The sequence below is a fragment of the Anopheles funestus genome, chromosome 3RL (genome assembly GCF_943734845.2).
Source record: "Anopheles funestus chromosome 3RL, idAnoFuneDA-416_04, whole genome shotgun sequence".
NCBI lineage: Eukaryota > Metazoa > Arthropoda > Insecta > Diptera > Culicidae > Anopheles > Anopheles funestus.
The window spans coordinates 44585091-44606132 of record NC_064599.1 but is presented as its reverse complement, the minus strand read 5'-3'; the positions used below and the strand labels follow the sequence as shown (position 1 = coordinate 44606132).

The window sequence follows — 21042 nt, the reverse complement described above, 5'->3', positions numbered from 1 at the left end:
GATGGGCCAGCTTCAATCCCACTCCATCCATCCAACGCTCGATCATCTCCAGATTCCTCGTAGCAAGGTTGCTGATTTCCTGCGGGTCCCTCCCTATAAGGGTGAACGCCACATCATCAGCAAACCCTATAATGTCCGCACGCTTTCCGAACAGCTCCAAACGAAGAAGGTCATCGTACATAACATTCCACAGTGTTGGCCTTAGAACCGAACCCTGCGGGACACCTGCCGATACTGGTAACGAGACCATTCCTTCATCCGTTTCGTAGTGGAGCGTGCGATTCGTGAAGTAGTTCCGCAGCAACGCCTGGAGGTACGGTGGCGTGTTCCTTCGCTGTAGAGCTGCTCCGATCGCTGTCCAGTTGGCCGTGTTGAAGGCGTTCTTCACGTCGATTGTCACCATCGCACACAGTCGATCACCCCTGCGCTTCTTGTCGAGCGCAACCTTTCCGTTGGCAATCACCCTGTTGATGGCATGGTAGAACGTCCTTTCCTGAATCCGTATTGGGCATCAGCGAGGCCACCCGTTGCATCCAGATGCTCCGTAAGTCTGCGCTGTATGAGTCGCTCCAATACTTTTCCCAGAACACTCAGCAGGCAGATTGGCCGGTACGACGATGATTCTCCGGGTGGTTTCCCGGCCTTCGAGAACAGCACTAACCGTTGCCTCTTCCATTCGACGGGGAAGTGGCCGGAATCGATGTAATGCTGGAACGTTCTCATGAAGACGCGTGGAAACGCCGTCATCGCCGCAATCAAGGCCACGTTCGGAATGTTGTCGTCTCCTGGGGCACGCTGGGGATTGAGCGATTTTGCAATGCTCACCAGCTCACCCTCGGTAACGGCATCTCGTGCCGTGTCCTCGTCCGTCAATCCTGTTGCTGTGGGCCATTCCATGGGCGGTTGCACCGGAAAAAGTTCGCCAACGATTTGCTGCAGCTTGGCTGGATCCTGTTCCATCGGTACTCGGGCTCCTTGCCACATCTGCCTCCGGATTTTGTAGCCTGGCCCGAATCCGTGAGGCCCCAGCTGTTCCGGAAGTGCTGCTCTCGCTGCTGTGTACGCCGGACGGCGATCCTGTCGCTGCTCTTCCGTTCGGGCACGCCTGAGTCTTCTCCGCATCGCGATGTAAGTGCGACGTAACTGGGAAATCTCGTTATTCCTTGTATTGTCAGCCTCAAAAGGCTGAAGTGTACAATTTTCACAAGGCATTTCCTCCTTGTACTTTGCCTTATACCGAGCATACTCGGTTGTGATAGTGCGTTTTGTGGCTATTACTGTTGTTCGTGCTATTGTTGTTGTGGGTTGCTATTGTCCTATGTCTTATTGCTTTGTGTGCTTCAATGTATGCCTTATTATTATTGTGTGGTTGTGGAGAGTTGAAGAGATCAATATGGACTGATACTATTGTTTGTTGGTGGTGCTGGTGAATATGGTGGTAGAGTGTACCAATAACGATTTTATCTCTCGTTGTTCGGGACAAACGCGGTACTGTAACAGAACAAACAACAATTAGAACTTTGCAGACAACACAAAACACCCGGTCGGCCTCCCTTTTGTGACATTGGTGTTATCCTCGAAGGCGACTGTTTCTTCAACGGCTTGGCTATGGAACTACAAAAAAACATGTACGTAAAAACATGTAAAAAAACATTAGACGAATACAAAACAACGGATAACGCTCTGCCAGCGAGGTGAGATTGGTCGGTCATACTATGCGCTTTCTTTGACGCCTAAGTCTAGGCCAGTGAGTTTGCTTTCTCTCTGCCGGGTATTCCACAAAAAGAAGAGACCTAAATTATCGAGATTCTGAACACCTTGTCGAACATTGAGCCAAGCAGTGGCAAAGATTTTTTATGGTAAGGTAATCCTAATAGCCGTTGGAGATCTCAGTCATCCAACAGCACTGTGCCCCGGAGTCGTAGCCTACACCACCCGAAATTTACACGAAGATTTAATATTTTCGAATGGGCGAGTGAAATCAACACCAAAAGCAATAGGTGGTGAAGATCGCAATAGTGTAAACAAGAGATATGAATTTTTGTCTACTGCTTAAAAATTTTCTTCAATCCGCTATCTGCTATTGATTTCAGAAAATGGGCTATATCTCACTTGACTTATTTATGAAATACGGACCAACGATAACGTCCTCTAACCAAGGGCCATAGCGCGGTGCCGTGGGAGATTCGATTCTTTTACTCAATCGAATGTACCCTAAGGACTGCTGCATGATGCAAATCGGACAGTACCCAGAGCGTGGTGCTTCCAGCTTAGCTGGTCTTCCCTTCTGGAAGGTGGGTCCCTATGAAGGTTCTCCTCTCGGTTATCAACAAAAAAAAGGCCAACGATAACGAAAAAACTAAACTTTATGCAGCGCAGAATTTATAAAAATTGTGGCTTAGGATACCTATGATTACAAGGCTTTGCTCACGTATGTGGAGCACAGTCCAGGCGATATTTCAACCCAGGTCGGAAATATGATTGAATCGTTCGTTATAGTTTTCCGATTAACTGATATTATAGACATAGTGTATGTTTGACGTTTTTGACCATAAGGGCACGTTAAGGATCATTTTGAGAATTTTGTTTTGCTTAACTTGGAGGTTTTTCAAATGTGTATTGGCCATACGGATCCAAATCGGGCATGCATAGGTTAAAGTTGGCCTAATAAAACTGTACTAATAAATAAATTAGTAGTTTGTTTTTGATATTCAGCAAGGATTTCCTGTGTACCAGGCGGCCCGGTGGTGCATGTGATAAATGGCGCCCGTCCACACGGCAGGACCGGGTTCAAATCCCATCCGGGTCGTCCCACCGTAGCATGCTACATGGTAAAATAAGTCTTGATACGGCCAGGCCGTTCTAACCGACCAAAAATGCAGGATTTCCTGTGTAAGAGCGTGTATAGAATTCTAACAATATTTTCCGATTTGGATAGTACGTTTGCTATGTGTTCTTTAAATGTTATACGATTATCTAGGATGACGCCAAGGTATTTTACTTTGTTACACCAGGCCACAGATGTTTCGTTTATCCGGATCGTCGGCGTATAAATATTGTATACAATTATTGAATTTTGGAATATCCGATGTGAAGATATTGAACAACAAGGGGGAGAGTATGCTACCTTGCGGTACTCCTGCTACATGTGTGAATTTAGCAGACTTATTGTTTGAAATGTGAACAAAGTTTTCCCTGTTCAAAAGGAAAGATTGAATTAATTTAATCAGCGTAGTTGGAAAACCAAATGAAATCAGTTTGTATAAAAGACCTTTGTGCTATACTGTATCAAATGCTTTCTCACTGTCTAATATTACCATTCCTGTGGACTTTCTTGTTAATCTATTGTTCTTGATGGCATTGGTAAGCCTATGTAGCTGATGCGTTGTTGACATACCAGGTTGGAAGCCAAACTGTGAAGTTGGTATGATGTTGTGTACTTCTGTGTGATGGTAGATTCGTTTAGTAATCAGTTTTTCGAATATTTTTCCAACACAGCTAAGCAGGCTTATCGGTCTAGTACTATATAGTGACGATTTATTTTTGCCTGGTTTAGGGATGGCAATTAGTTTGGATTTCTTCCAGACGTTGGGAAAATAACCATGTTTAAAACAGCTATTGAAAATGAAATTCAAGCAAATTATTGCCTTAGTTGGTATCTTTTTCAGGCATTTGTTGTTTATGTTTTCTGGGCCTGTTGCTTTTTTGTTGTGCATATTTTTTAATACCTGTTTAATCACTGATGGAGAACTAAGCAGCTTCTTGATACGGCCAGGCCGTTCTAACCGAAAAAAAAACTAAGCAGCTTGGAGTCGAAGTTGTGTGACTTGTTCGCTTTTAAGAACTTTTCCACATTTGAACTTTTTTTCAATTGGGCTTTTCGTCTGAAATGTAAGTTTGTGCGCTGATTCAAAATGATTCTTAATTGCTTCACATTTTTCTTCGGCAGATAGTAGAATTTTGTTATCTATTTTTAGAGGTGACATGGAATTATTTTTGCTTTTGATTATTTTTACAAATTTCCATAATATATCGTAATTTTTAGTTTGTTGGTTGATATTCCTAAGGTTATCCGACCAGGCTTCATTTCGAATCAAGTCAAGTTCATATTTTATAAGTGCACTAGCTTACCCGGCAAACCTAGCTTTGCCTTTAAACATGCCTTTTGTAATAAAAGCAAACATTTTGAGTGTTCAATCTTGATTCGTGTGGTATTATTACAGTGGCGATTAGAGAATATCGTTGATTAATTGAACATTCTTTAATAATTGCCATTCTTGACCCAATTCATATTCCCAATCAAAGCAATTTTTCTTCTTTTTTGTGGCTTTTCTTCTTTTATGCTACTTCAGAAGGCATTTCAGGCTTTCTTTGACGATTGGGATTTAATACCATGTCCTTCCGTGTAAGGCGCCGGTTCCACATGTACCACAGAGCTGCAAATCACTAAACAGCATTTTTTAATTATTCACACACTTCCCTATCGACAAAGTGTTCATTGATGGATGAATTTTTTGAAAAGGGGGTGAAAATTTTGCTCGAATCACCCTAAAATGAGAGTGTGTGCGTGGCTCGCTGTATCGCGATAGAGTTCGGCGTGTGTCGAATGAATGTTCAAAAAGGTCGTAGTAGGCTAAAAACCTGTCTTTCTGTTTTCGCTCGGTCGCTGTACATTTTCATACGGGAATAGTTAGTGAATTGTGAATTGCGTCAGTTCGTGGACTGTTTATTCGATTGTGGAATAGTGTTTGCCAAGTTGTTCCAGTTCTAGTTCTAAAAGGATATTCCTGTGACGGCACTGGTAAGTTGTTCCGCCAGCGTGATAACCTGTTGGAGCAGACTTCGGCTGAATACGACGATGCAGAGGCAGGACAAGCTGTTTCAAGACATTTAAAAAGCGCCGCGTGGGGACATATGGCCACAGTTAACAGTTAACCTCATATCTAGAGGTTTTTGTGTACACAAATTCAGGAAGCAGGAAGGATTCAAGTGCCGTAGTGTGAAATACTCCGTCAACAGAGAAAAACGCGTGTTTTCTTACAACTGCACCCACGCGTCCCTTTGGCATACTGCTTCAAAGGTAGGCTACCCTGTACAATCAATGCCATGGCGCCTAACGCAATCGGTTGAACGTTCTACATCCTCTTCCTCTTGCAGCTGACTTTCATAGTTCTTCTTGGTCGCCCTCGGATAGAGCGTATGAATTGACGGCCACATCTTTTTCGCATCATTTGAAAGGAACAAATTATTGGACATGCTCGTGATTATGCAGTTCTATGATGCACCTGCCAATGGAAGTGAAAGACAAGCCAACCTTAGTATTGGTTGTTTTTGCTGCTGATCGGTTCTAAATCGGTTTGTATCGCAGCTAACGATTCTCGAAGAAGTGTCAGTGTCCTAATCTGTCTTATTTTCATTGCTCAACAAACAGGATAGTGGAAACCGCTCTTGTTGACACTTTACATAGGCGCTGGATTGGATTTTTCTTCGCTCTGCTCACAGTGCGTGACCTTGGTTTGTTGTGGCAATCTATCATTCAATTAACAGTCCCTTCAGGTAAATATTGTACATTGTTATGGACGTTTGTTGTATTGTTTTACGTATGTATATCTAATGAAGCATACTTTTTCAGCAAAACAAGTTCGGTCCTCGGTACACATCTGATTTCCATAAGAAATACGCCTGAAATTCGAAGGAGACAATGTTCTATCTGCAGCTAGCACCTCTACAAACAGTGACCGATAAAGTTTGTCGTTGATCCTCCGTCCAGGATAACATACTCCGCCAAAGGTGAAGGTCGGTCGAATCATACACTAACTCGAGTAAGTAATATGTTATACTTTTAGCAAATTATAGAAAAATTAATTGATAATCTTGTTTTTTCTTGTTTGACAGGAGCGATTCCTGACTCGATACGAGAATATTATTGGTTCCAGTAATACAAGGTTCCAACCTTGTTTTTCGCCGTTTGTTATACGTAAGTATGCCTAAATAAAACGTTTGTTAATACTTAACTGACATACGTATTTTTATCTCTTCCATATCGGTCTTAGATTCCATTTGCAGATACAAAATGGAGTGAAAGATGCAAAAAAAAACGCGTGTTAATGCGGTCAAAATGAAATCGAGATCGCACCCGAACCCAAGTCAAGGACACGATGTTAGTTTCTTTCGAAACACGCTTGCAATTTCATGGAAGATTTTTGACTGTATCTATTTCTTTGATACACGATGTGAATCTATTGGAAACTTATACTCGTACGGAGGGAAATGTCCTCGTTTATGTATTGTTTATGCTGCACCGATCGAAGCTAACAGCGTGGTTATGAAAAGGGTTGCAAATAGTGAGCGGAATCATGTGTACCAGGATTTCAAACCACTGCTTAAGATGGTGCAGTGTACGAGCATTGAAAATTGTACGCTCTCTAGATGGAAGCTGGATTTCTTTGGGTATGGTCATTCTAAACTGTCTAAACTATGTAGAAAATGGGAATAGAAAAAATGGGTTGAAGGATAATTTATAGATTCACCGGGAATAAAATAAAAAATTGTATTATTTTTGTTAAAACAAAAAATGTTTTCATTGCACCGTTGGAAATCAACGGTGCGGAAAGAACGATTGAAAATGAACATTACAGCGTTAAAATGAACCTTACGAAAACGCGCTCATGAAATAATGAATCTCACGCACACACTCTCAAAAAACGGCTTCACAAGATCTGCTGTGAAGCTTTTGTGAAGCCGCTTGTGAAGCCGTGAATTTTACTCGAAATTCACTCTCAGGCGAGCAGTTTGTCGATAGGGTTGCTTTTTACTTATAGGTACATATATCACTCACTAATGAATAAAATTGCACAAAATAAATCGTCATGTGTACCTACTTTGATTGATTTATTCGTTAGAACTTTTTTGTTTCAGTAGTGTTCAATATTATTCGTGTTGAAAAAAATGGCTATGCCTACTTGATAACTCCCGTAGGAAAAACAGAAAAGAACTCATAATGTCGGCCAGAGGCCACCTAGCGAAACGAACTATAGCGCTAAACCTATTCTCATACCTAACGAACGTTTAGCGAAAATTTCAAACAAATCGGTTCAGCCGTTTAAGAGGAGTTTGCACACTAACACCGCGACACGAGAATTTTATATATATAGATAGATAGATAGATAGATATAAGCTGTTATAGGCTTGTTTGAGAGTATTGCATTTTCTGTGGCGTTGCCAATTACTTCTAGCTAAATTTCTTTTCTTGATTAGATCTTTGATGTACTGAGGAAGAATAATGTTATAATGGCTTGGTTTAACCGTAGGGACGGCTTTATTATGTGCGTTTGAAATAATTGGTGAAAAACTGTTTATCATTAGATCGATTAGTGAATGATTTTTTATATTCTCGAGGTTAATTTCAGAAAGATTGATATTATTGCTAATTTCATTTTTAAAAATTTGCATGGGCACATGATCCGACGATAATTCAGTGTCGGTTTAAGGAGTGGATAAATCAAGAAAGTTGTTAGTTAGAATAATGTCCATCGTAGAAGGGGCTATTTTGTGATCTGCGGAGAAGATCGTAGGCAAATCTGGATAATGTATCGATAATACTTCTATTTGCATTTGGTAAAACAGAACCTTTCCAGCTGGGTTGGAACTAATGCGGTTCCAATGCCTGTGCTTGGCATTAAAATCACCACATATAATATAGTTATTCTTTTTGCTAATAAGATTGACTATATCCTTCTTGAATGCATCCAAATTTTTGTTAGCTCCAAGATGGTAGGCCGAAATAAATGTAAAACTACCACCAAGAGTTTCTACCGATACTGCTAAGGCTTCTATAACTTTAAGGTTTAATGAGTTTATTAATTTTTGTTTAATATTAGCTTTGATAATGATAGCAACACCACCTTTTGAACCATTAACCCTATCTAATTTATAAATCTTATATTTAGGGATGTAAACATTCATATTTGTTTTCAGGTATGTTTCGCTAATTGACAAGATGTCAATTGATTGTTTGTTCACGAAGACAACTATCTCCTTTCGCTTGTTTAGAACACTGTTTGCGTTCCAATATGCTATTTTCAGAGCGAAAGGATTCATTTTGGCATCACACAGTATTTGGTTACGATGCCAAATATAGTCATCTGCTGTTCTTGTTTTTATCTGCATGGTTGAAGTTTGCAGATTATCTCTTCTATTATCGGCATGATCTCTGACTGATCGAACAGATCGGGGTTTGCATTCTTTGTTGTGTGGTTCGACCATGCGTTAGAAGGTCGTTGTCGCCAACCTTGTAGAGCAGTAGACTGTGGAAGTGGGGGAAAGTCCGAAGCGGATGGTTTGAATCTGTGATTTGTGTTTGTATTTTGCTTGACTATGCGAACAGGTCTTTTTGGATACTCATGGTATCTGGCTGTGTGATTACCACCACAGTTAGCGCATTTCAGCTTGTGTTCTGGTGCTCGTCCATCGCTTGTCGACGTTCCTCCCGATAGCGGACAAATGATTGTATCGTGTTCACCCGCACATAGGAAGCACTTTTTGTTACGGTTGCAGTTGGCTGCTCCATGTCCATACATTTGGCACCGTTTGCATTGCATGGGTCCAGGTTTACTAGAGAAATATTCCCATGTCACACAACAGTGGTTGATAGCACGAAAATTTTTTAACAACTGCATATTGACTGTTCCTTTTGCGAAGTGTAATATGTACACTGCGTGTTTTTATATTTTTGTTTTTGCCACATATTTTTTGTTTTTGATGGGAAGTTGTTTTACTGACACCGGCAGGATATTTTCTTCTTTTAAAAGTTCAATCACTTCACTGATCGGAATTTCGTACAGACCATGTAACACTACTTTGGTCGTTTTTTCTTCTTCCAGCTGAAAGCTATGTGTGGAAGCTTACGTTTATGTCTTTTAATGTTCTTATGACTTTTTTGTGGTCATTTACATCATGAACTTGCACTATTGTCCCGTGTCTAGTTTGTTTTGTGGTGTACCTCACCACACCTATTGCCACAATAGTCTTGTGGATTAACGCCACTGACGCACTATTTACCGTTATCGGCGGGATTTTTGATTGGCTGTTGTTGTATCCGTTTATGTTGTTGGCTACTTGCTTAGCACGTAGTTCCTTGTTCCCTAGGTCGCTTAGCAACTCGAAACTGTTTTCATTATTTGGCCGTTTTGCGGCTCAGCAGCATGCTCTTTCCCATGATGGGTAGAGAGGATAGGTACTTGTGCGTGTATGTACTTTTTATTATCGTGTTATACTAGTTCGCAACGAAAGAGAAACACGTCCGTACTCTTTCAGGTGTGATTTGCGACTGATTAGTCACTGTATTACGTACTATTAATTCCTTTATTCAACCTATCTTTTATAACCAAGCAAAGTTTCTTCGCGTTTTTACTCAGTGAAAAACATAGTCTGACCTGACCGAATAGTCGTTTAGTCCTGAGTTCCTGTATTTGCAAGTTTCTTATATAAATGTAAGAAACCGCCAAATTCTTTCGATATGAAATTCTTTAGTCGTTTAGCTTATTCTGTTTTGAGGATCCTATTATACGCAAACGTTTTAGAACGAACAACTATGTGGAGTTTGGCATGGCCCAGTGATGTATGTGATAAACTGCCCCAGTTCCACACGACAGGACCGAGTATCAAATTCGCACCGTCTCCCCAAGCAAGGACTGACTATCCGGCTGCGTGGAAAAAAAAAATCTTGATAAGGCCTTACAGTTCTTAAGAAACAAATTACTATGCCAAGTCATAACCAAATCAACCGAGCAACAAATCATATTTTATTCAGTCGAATCGAAATTTGAAACGCAGAGAGGCTTTGTTGTTGAAGCTTGCAATTACGGACGGGAGCTTGAAGAAAACTCCTTTGGCGAGTGCATTGGGGTCCGGCGTTAGCATATTCCATGACTCATAACCACAAACGAATACTGGACGTATCAATGTGTGATATATGTATGTATCGTGCATTTCGTGTGTTGCTGAAGTTTTCTGGATCGCAGGAGTTGGAGGAGCCCATGGTAGACAAGATTTCACTGAACAATGCGCCTTTGGCTTTCGCTGCTCATGTTGTTGTACAAAGATACGATCTTACCAAGGTAGCAGAACTTCTCTGCTACCTCGAAATCGTCGCTGTCAATTGATACTCTGTTTACGTGTCAAGCTTTATCACGATCAGAACCTCAATCCAATCCTATCGACCTAGCATTTCAGTTGGGTGTACGCGTCGCACACCACTGCAGTTGTCCGTTCAATGATGTCGATGTCATCCACGAAGCCGAGGAATTGGAGATAACGGCTGAAAATCTTCCCCCGGAAGTCTAAACCTGCGTCGATTGACTCTTTCCAGAGCCCGGTGAGATTCATACGATTCCGGCAGCCGTACCAGCTTCCCTGTGAATTCGTACTGCTGCATGGTGTTCCATAGTTCCATAGTCCCATAGGTATCGCAGATCGGCTTAAAGTCAATGAACAGGTGCATAGGGATCTGGTGCATTTTTGGAGGATCTGCCGATGGTCGGTAATCGATTTGCCTCCAACAAATCCAGCTTGGTAGCTTCCGTCAAAATCTGTGGCAAGGGGCGCAACTCTGCAGAAGAGTATTCGGGACAGGATCTTGTAGGCAGCATTCAGGACTGTGATGACTTGGAAGTTAGCACAATCCAGCCTGTCGCCGTTTTTGTACACTGGGTGTATCATGCCCAGTTTCCACTCGTCCGGTAGTTCTTCCTGATCCTTAATCTCCGGAAGCTTCTCCGGACCTATCTTGAACAGTTCGGCCACCACAAAGGCGCTGCCAGCTGACTTGTTGCATTTCAGTAGTTTGATGGCGCTGAAAACTTCGTCCAAGGATGGTGGGACCCTACGTCATCACGCGGGCTGTCGTAGTATTGCTCCCCATTGCCTCCTTGCGTATAGTTCGTTATCTTCTGCATCTGCTCCATTCAGGTGTCGAAGTAGCACTTCCGCCTGTCGATCACCTGTCGCTCGTCTGACAAGATATCTCCCTGCTCATTGCGACACATTGCGATCAATAGCGATAGCGATTCAACATCCTGTAAAACTTACATTCTTAAGATTCCCCCGACTGGAATAGCTGCTGCATCTGCTGTGAATGGTTGCGGTGAATACAGAGTGGATAATGTAAATGTCCTTTAGTGCGTAGGAAAACAGATCTACATTATTCATTCTCTATTCAGTGCACCCGTTCACAACAATCCACAAACATAAAGGTTTTAAAGTACCTCGTGGAGTGCCCTGCAAATGAATGCGGATATATTTTCGATGCGGTGGATTGCGGACTACCTACCAACCCTTATCCGCAGGACTAAATGGTTCCTCCCGATGCCATCGATCAAAGGGGGGACGTGGTGCTAATCGCGGTGGTCAATAGTTCGATCGGCCATGCTGCTGATGGCTAGCTCCATCATACGCCAATGGTCATTGAGGGACATCGCCTAGAAGGTGGTGTCCTCCGACAGCGCTTCTTGAAGCGCGGTCTCGATGTCCCTCGTCACAAAAGCTTACATCAACCGATCTATATTAAGCCTTGGGGTGGACTGATAGAGCAACTTATTGGCTACGTACAGTTTCTGGTATAACTTAACCATAACCAGGAAATGGTCTGAGTCGAAATGGGCTATGCACATTAATATTGTTCAGGTTGAACAACTTCCCACCACATCTGTTCGTTGATCGGCAACTATTCTATTACTCGCTTTCGCATCTTACCTATGATCATGAACGCCGAACCTGGTGAAACCAGCCGAACGCGGCTATCACCAGTTATACCAATGTTATTCTGCCGAAATTGCATTAGCATCGAAGGAAGAGACGAAAGCTGATCTGTGCCTTTTAATGGCTGAGTTGAGGGATATTCCATGGGTCTGCATCCCACACGTCTCTAAACTTGTCAGGTTTATTAGGGTTAGTAATTGGAAACATGGGTAAATAACAAACACGCTTATGATTTTCATTCATATCTGCTGGCTTTTGCTTTCGTATATATGTACTATTCTTCCTGGTACTTCTGAATGTTCGTCTCCATTGCTATAGCAAGTTCTTTATTTTTCGTCATTTTCCGCTCCAAGCACGTCCATCTATTAATAGCCGTGACTTTACTGTCAGGTAGCCGCACATTATCATATTTCCATAAAAGACCACATTCATACCGCTTGTCAATCTGTGATGATTACTGCGAGGGTAACATATTTGTTGCGAGCGCTCGTTTTATTTGGATAAGATGGTCGGAGAAAACTTGTCTATTCCCATACTCTTCCCATAAAGGCATAAGCGTCGACTGACACGTTTCGTTCGTACACTCGATCAGGAATCATCCTAAAAGGCGAAAGATTTATTCGACAATTGAAGAGACAACAGACTGGGAATGATCGTAAAAAGAGTATCACTTTTATTATTATTAACAATTCTGGAACTTCTGGATTTGCGACTTCGACCGGTGTTAAGTGAATGATGTGTGCAGGTGCATCCTTCGACACCACATGGCGTTAGTTTTCTGCAGAAACCTTATAGTCGTGCAATGGTGGAGGTCGCTTTCGCGATATAGCCTGTCCAGCTACTCTGTAGCGATACCAACTGCTTTTCCCCTGTTGACTAGCTATCTTGTGAAGCCCTTTTTCGTTATACTGGTACCCTTGTAGTTTACATACTTCCAGCGTAGTTCAGTAGTTTCTCACATTTACTGCTAGGTCCTCAAATTATTCGAATTTTCCACCTGGAAGGCATGGTTAAGAGGAAATTTTACGATTTAGCTCGTGAATAATACGTACAATTTTTCCTAATTTTAGTCGTAAGGTGTCGATTATCACTGGACCATTTTCCGGGTGCATAAGAATACATTCTACTATTTCTCGAGCTTTTCCTTCCAAGCATTTTGTCAAATCCGGGTCAAATTTTCGTCATAATTTCGTCAATAAGCTTCTTTGAACACACGTTCAGATTTATCAATGAAATAGATAAATTACTGTAATGTTGTCCGTAGTGGGAGTTGTAAACAATGCCATTCATTTTAAAATTTTATGAAATATCGATGTAAATACTATGATATTTCGTAATTGGAGAATTAATATTGGATTTTACAATCCAACATAGCTTATTTAATTATTTTATTACGTATTTTTGTAAAGTATTGGCTTAAATTGCACACCATCCAAAAAAGGTACACTGCCAAAAACTGGTGCACTTATCCTCTTTTATTGGCATGATTACCTTACGATGAAATGTCAGAGCATGAATAGGTGAAAATAAAAATGTACAAGCATTAATTATATGCGAAATTCAAGCGTACTTCTTTTTTCTGCTGTAGCACTACAACCTCAAGAGGTCTTGCCATTTCTGGCTTTTGCTTGTTTTATTTACCCGTAGCATGAAAATCTGTCCTGCGTACCGCGGTATCGGTCCACATTGGATTTGATACCCGTTCCTGTCGCGTAAAACTGGCGCTGTTACCAACTACATCACCCAAAACCAACTTACCGTTCGTAAGAAGTATAACTTTACTTCTTATTGTTCGAAGAATTATTGGACTTGTTCGTTTATTACTCTAACTTCTTTTGCGTAATCTAACATTGTTTTGATTTTAAATCTTTTTTCACATTTTCCGTACGAAACACAAACTTTTCTAATAATTAATTAATAATCTTCAACGTGTATTTCCAATAATGTGAAATCTTTCTATGTTAACTGTGGATTATTATGGATAGTGTAGTATTTTATGCCGTAAAACTCACTTTTTCAGTTCATTAAGTGATGTTTTTATATAAATTGAGCATATTTTTCGGTTCTTCCATATTCGCTAGTCCAACGGACTGAGGAACTTTTTCTAATTTGCATTGATTGTACAATTGATGATTATAATTGCTTTTAATAAAATATGTATTATCTATATAAATATGTAAAATATGTAATTTTTCTTAGTTCGTATTTCCTCATTAATGTCGAATTTGTTATCAACTGTGCTCATATCAGCTGCCAACTTTTATCATGACAGTGGGTTTTTTACGGCTCTAACCTAGTTTTCAACAATTTGTTTATTGTTACTTCTCAGTTGTGATATTCTTGCCTAGTTGTAAAAGTTTCTTAAACATAGTCTTTTCTTGCTTTTTTATATTGCCGCCTCCGTCGTCGTTAGTAAACTTTTTTGAAATTAAATAACTCCAAATCTGCGGAGATTAAAGCACAAAACAAGTATTCTGAATAATTCATCCAACAAGTAATTTCGTTGGTAATCATGCATATTTTTTCATGAGTGAGATTGAAAATGCTAGTTCCGTACGTACTGCATTTGATTTATGTACAATTAATTAATTGTTTACATTATAAATAGATGGGAAACGCGTGTTGGTTCCTTTACCTTTTGAGACATATGTGTGTACCGAGATCATCATATTTTTCAATTGTAACTTTTTTTCTTGATCATACCCATTTTTAGTCAAATCAATAAAGATATTCATTCCATGATTCCGTTATGTCTGTAAATCGGGCGTTATTTGCAATAGGAGAGTGATGTATAACAACATATAATTATTTTGATTTCAATTTATCGCTTTCTTCTTTTCGCTCTTCTCTTCTTCGCTCTGTTTCCTTGTAACCGCTCACTTCTGTATAGTTCTCCTTTTCCATTCTCTTTTTTCACACAACATGCTTTCTTTTTCTGTTGACGGGATCCTTCATATGTCATACTTTACTCTAGTCTTAAGTGTTTTTTTCGCTGTTTAACCCTTTTTAAAGTGTTTTGTGTTAATTTACACATTGTTAAACCCCCCTACACATTGAGGCCAACAATAAATTGCATGAAATGAAATGAAATGAAATATTTCGCAATAGGCATGCCTTTCGAAATGTGAATGTTGAAAAATAAATCTCCGCCTTATGCTCTACCCATAATTTTATTACACAAATTGTATTCTTTTAAAATCAGTTTTAAATATAATTTTAACAAATCGTGGGAATTTGAAATTTGCAAACAGCACACAAAGAGAAACAATAGTTAAAATTCTACGGCGTGTGTTGATCTTGCGGGTGTAATACAGAGCACATTCACTCGTTTGCGGTGTTTTAATTTGCTCTCAGCTAGTCTGCCGTAAAAAGAACAGAATGAAATGTTCTGTTATTCTTACGGTATACTCGCGATGATTTATGTATATGTAATCGATTTTAAATCACTGAATGTGCATTGTATTATTTTTTGACAACGAATTTTTATATTCTTTGCGTTGGTCCTAATAGATGATTCCTAGAAATTATTGGCTTACTTTATTTTATTGTAACAATTTGAGTTGGAACAATTGATACAGGTCCATAAATGTTTAATGTAACCTGTGTTTTTGTTTTTTGGTCCTTTCTTGTTTTCTCTATGGTACTTGTAATCTATAATATAAATTGATGTATGGTCCTTATTGCTTATTTTCAATTATATATTGTATTTTGGAGCGGCCCGGTGGTGCATGTGATAAACAGCACACACGGCAGGAGCGGGTTGAAATCCAATCCGGATCGTCCTCCCATTACTATCCAGCTAAGTGATAAAAATAAGTCTAGTAAGCCTGAAATGGTCGGCGTGACCTGTAAGGTCGTTAAAGCCAAGAATAGAATAGAATTTAAAAAATTGATCGTGACAGCGATTGTAATCCCCACTCCTTTAAAAGCCAACACCTTACGATTGCAATCCTATTCTTGTTACGAACCTTTTTGCTCAGTGTTAATTTCTTTTAGAACCCGAGTACGACTTACCAGCGCTAGTAAAGGAACCAATCAGAAGCTTCCATGAAGTAAAGCAGATTACCAAGTCAAAAATAATTATCAGCGCAGGTCTTTCACACACCACGATCGGCACCATAATCAGTTCAGTGATATGGTATATATAGAAACCTGTTTTGTTTATGAATTTATCCCGGACACCAAGCCCGATGACTCACTCTTAGTTTTGCTAATCAGCACCGAAGGTTTGCGTGTATCCAAGATGCCAACATTGATCTTCTACAAAAAAGAAAAATGCTAACTTCAACAGTAGCAAGAAACAGAATAAGATGAACTCTCTTCATAAAGTATTTATATTTCGATGTTACATATATGCAAAATTCATCAATACGGCCAGGCAGCTCTATCTGAATAAAAAAAAAATATATACAAATTTCAAATAGCATGCTGTCCAACTTTGCAGATATATTTGTGATTGTGATTATCTTTTTTTTTTTGCAGAACAATCATTTACAACCAGGCTCATATCTGACGATGAAGAAAACAGTGACATAGATATAGAGGACCGATCGTCAGACTCGGAAACTATCAGTCATTATAATTCCTACATCACTAATGAGAATGGTACTACCGAAAATATTCATCGAACGTTACTCGCCACGATTGAACGAGAATCGAAAGCTAACTGTAACTTAAGCTCGACGCAGGATATACGCACACCGGCATTAATTATAAAAAGTGGACGAAAACCACGAAGACGAAGAACTGCTTTCACACATGCTCAACTAGCTTACTTGGAGCGTAAATTCAGGTAATTTTGCTATCAGCTAAAACCTATATGATACCTTTGGCGCATTCGACCCGTAGCCCTCATTTACGCATCTTTTTTTCTCTCGCCTCGGCATAACTACATCTAAGATCATGCCGACCATTTCTGGCTGACTAGACTTATTTCTACCTCGTAGCCACATAGTCAATAGATGGGTTTTGATGCCCGGTCCTAAAGTGTGAGGCCTGCGCCACTATCATATATGTATATCACCGGGCCGCCCCATACGCTTCTTTACAATCTGTAAATATACAAAACCAATCGTTAATTTTTTTGCATATAATTATAGTTGATATAATTACACTATGTAACCTTAATATAATGGTAGACCGAACTAGAAACCTTGTTCACCTGACAGTAATGTAAAGGTCAGGTTGAACAGAGAGCAAGGCTCGTCCTATTTGATCTCTTCACCTCCAGAACGCATGGAATAAAGACGTGTTTTATATAAAGGGAGAACCACGACTTATTATTATATGCTACATTTTCTCCGTATTGCTGAAAATTTAAACATCAAACTAGTGCACGTTGGGCTTTTGCAGGTATGAAATTCAAACAACCAAGTTTCAATTAGGCGCTGCTCTGGGATTTGTCGTATACGACGAACGACAACGACAAGTTTTATGGGTGCTCTAGAATTTGTCGTCACACAAACTGTCAAACAGAGAAGGGACGTCAAACCGTAATAATAATAAGAAAAACATCAAATCATCAAACATACAAAACCAACAATAAAGCGTCCTCAAATCTGAGTTCCATTGCCTAAACTTGTTAGACTGGCCGCTTTAATTAAAATTCAGTTAGAAATGATGCACATTGGACAACTTGCGTCCATTTAATTTCTACTGATGGAATTTTACGGTTTCACAAACAGGGTATGGAACTTGGTTCCTCGATGAATAAATCACTTTTTACTATGCGAAAACCTCCTTATAATTTAATCGTAATTGAAAAAAAAATCAAATTCAGGCCACATTGCATAATCTCCGAACCACCCTGTACGAAAAATTGATGGGATGAAATCAAAAATTTGTGGGACACGTTCAAAAGATTGTGCGACAAAATTAAAAAAATTTGGGACGCGTTTCAAAGATTGTGGGACAAAATCAAAAATATCTGGGAAAGTGTCAAAAAATTGCGGGATATCCTGTATTCAGGCTATACTTAGCATTAAAAAAGTGAGATAAACACGGTTTCACATGAATTGAAGAATATGATTTATTCAATTTATTTCAAGAGATTACACAACATTACTAATTGTTGTATTTGCAGCGTCAACAACTAATTTTGAAAATAATTTAGGAAGCAATGCTACGTGAAAGGTTTGTTAAGTTGCAAGTAATACACGAATGCTTGTTGTACCGACTGTGTAACGTTAACGTCCCCATCGCTGCTCGCGTATCCATTTTATTCCTTATTTCAGTTGTCACTCTATATGTTTTTTAAACGTTTTTTGTTGCTAAATCGAATATTGCAACAAATTTGGCAAGCATACGTTCCCAAGATCAACAACAACAGCATCTAAGTTATGATATTCATAGGACAGTGCAGGGCTTGGAGAAGTTATGACTGTATTCGATGCACTAAACACATGTTTTGCTAATGATATCAAAACCGTTGGCAATTGTTAGTCTTCATACAATCAACAGAATTGAACTATAATACCTGTGAACGTATTTCGTGACAATACCTCCCTCGAAGGACCAGGCACCTCCACTACCTCAGCCAATCCGCGACGGCTGTGATTGCGATTTTTTTCTACCTGCTTAGATCATTATATAGGTGGAGATCGTCACGCTGCCAGTAGTCGTACCGAAATCCCAACATAAAGGTAAAAAACAACTGTGTACCCCAAAAAAAGAATAAAAAAACAAACAATTACTATTCAATAAATCATTAACATTTAAAAACCGAAACTAGAACACCTTACAGTTAAAAAAAAATACTATTAACAGAAGGAAACTCAGAAAAATCGTTCGAAAAAAACAATTTATTTAGCGCCACCTGGTGGTTTTGGTCTGAACTAATGATAACAATAAATAAAAACTCAAAATTTCCCCTAAAATAATGTTATTTCACATTCCCAAATCAACACTGCCCAGTGTACAGTGGCGATTCTTGTAACAAACGATATAAATGGCCACGAAAAGGCCGAACCCGATAATATTGCAATTATAGCTCCTCCCAAAAATCGTTGCACCTATGAAAATCAAAACTTAGGTTGAACTCTACGACAGCGTACATACGGCAGCCCACGAGACATCCACAATATATATTCACGATGTCATACAAAACTTAGCAAAAATAGGGTCCTGGCTTTTGGACGCTTTAAAGCACGAAGTGCAAGAGAAATCGGAAATAATGCGTGCGATGCGCTTATGCATTGTTTATGTTTCTATTTGAATGACGCGTACGAAACATTCGGATCAGCAAGCGGTAAAGTGTTGTCTCGCTTGTGCATTAGGTGTATGATAGAGGATTTATTTCAGCTTTTTACGATAGATGTGGATGTAGGCAGAGGGTGGTCGTCTCGTGTGTACGTAGACCTACTGGTTCACCAAGTCGTTATTTTACATTTAAAGGCAATATGTTTTACCCGAATTATAAATTTGTACTTGGATACTGTAGAATGCAAAACGTTCTACGACCAGAATGCAGTAAACATAACGAACTATAGCTATATTTTGTATGCGACAAATAGAACAGTGATGAAATTTGTGAACATTGAACATTGTGACAAATAGTACATTGATGTACATTATTGCACAAACAATTATTTTCCATTATTACGTTTTTAGGTATTAAAAAAACACAAATTACTTGATCGATTGGATTTATAATAAATGGAAATTGTTTTGAAAATACTTAGTATCACGTGAACAAAGCTATAGATATATAAATACTTTCATTATTAACACATTCTTAACATTTATAACAATGCATGCTTCCATCGTTCAAATTCACAGGTGCCAAAAATATTTGTCGGTAGCAGACAGAAGTGACGTTGCTGATGCATTAAATCTTTCCGAGACGCAAGTTAAAACGTGGTATCAAAATCGTCGGTATGTTATTGATTAGAAACCAACCGGACAGCCATTCAAAAAATTTATAATAAATGGTCGTTTCTGCATGGTTTCTTTCTTCTTTCATGTTATCGTTCTTTCTTTTTAACCTTCGATCTCTATTAGGACGAAATGGAAGCGACAAAATCAACTTCGTATGGAGCAATTACGGCATCAGGCTACACTGGAAAAGAATTTAATAAACGCTTCAACAACAGTAGCTGGCAATGTTCCAACGAGGCATCTTCATCAGCAAGTCGATCCACCAACTAGTTCTGTGCCAGTTACTAGATCCGGCAATCAATGTTGCCAAACATCGTCTGCCCTAGTTGTATCATCACCATTCGTTTCATCTAACCCTTGTAGCTTTCTAACTTCTGCTGCTGCGGCAATTTTTCGGAATGTTGGACAACCATGGACATCCAGTTCCCTACTATAAAAACCGACAAACGAAGGATTAATCGCGGCAAGCGATATGTAAATTGTACAGTCACACACACTCACACACACACACATATATATACATGTATATATACGTGGGTTTATATATATATATACATATATATATATATATATATATATATATATATATATATATATATATATATATATATATATTAATAGAGATATTAATATATATCTATATATCGCTATACATCCATATGAAATACGATGCTGTTCAATAAAAGAAATCACCAATTACTTGTCATAATTGGGACAATTTAAAAACACGCACAATCACAGACCGCAGCTAACAGTCAACAATTTGCGAACAAAGAAATTACCAATGCATGTGCGTTTATGTTATCCCTACACACTTATCTGCCTGTGTTTCGATTTTAAGGTTTGAATTATGCTTCCCATTACCCAAGTGGTACGATGGTACAAATTCAAACACTAATGATCAATCAAAAAACAACGCCCATAGAATGATATTTGCGGGGGATTACCAAACCCTGGTGTCAATCAAAGTGTGCACGATGTGAAACATGTTCATATCCCTTTATTGCGTAGCGACAAATTGCTCTTGATTACAAGCCAACGGCAATGTTTCCCACCCAACGGCTTCTTGATTCGGTTGGAAGGATTGGCGTTCTAAGTGTTTTTCTATAGCATTATTATAATAGCTGCGGGAGATCGTTACGGATTGTGTGTGTTGATTTTCATCCACATTCTACGTTTCTTCAGATAATTGAACAGTCGAGATGTACGTCGTAACCCCCTTTAATGCTCTTCACTGGCTCTTGTTCATCCTCAGTTCAGTTGCAATGAATATCTTATCTTGTGATACTTATCAATTATAAGGGCAAATCTTTTTCGCCGCACAATAGCACCGAATTATGGTTCAAAAAACAGGGTGATCGTTGAGAGAGAGAGAGAGAAAAAAGAGAAAAAAAGAAAAAAGAGCACGTA

The 21042-nt window shown here is 39.3% G+C and overlaps 1 protein-coding gene and 1 long non-coding RNA gene across 3 annotated transcripts in view; both read left to right on the top strand.

The window, feature by feature from the left end:
- The window catches only part of LOC125768309 (homeobox protein ceh-30), a 30487-nt gene extending 10320 nt beyond the window's left edge, over positions 1 to 20167 (top strand). Inside the window, exons 2-4 of the mRNA XM_049435758.1 lie at positions 16240 to 16549; positions 19534 to 19629; positions 19756 to 20167. Of these exons, the coding sequence (XP_049291715.1) occupies positions 16240 to 16549; positions 19534 to 19629; positions 19756 to 20068 (719 nt within the window). The 3' untranslated portion in view covers positions 20069 to 20167. The remainder of the gene's footprint in view (positions 1 to 16239; positions 16550 to 19533; positions 19630 to 19755) is intronic.
- LOC125768319 (uncharacterized) lies at positions 4476 to 6811 on the top strand. 2 transcript variants are annotated; one of them, XR_007418869.1, is made up of 4 exons: positions 4476 to 5355; positions 5432 to 5556; positions 5633 to 5822; positions 5896 to 6811. It is a non-coding gene; the product is annotated as an uncharacterized LOC125768319 (long non-coding RNA). The 2 variants fall into 2 exon arrangements; XR_007418868.1 differs by having other exon boundaries at positions 4476 to 5556.
- Positions 20168 to 21042: the final 875 nt, after the last annotated feature.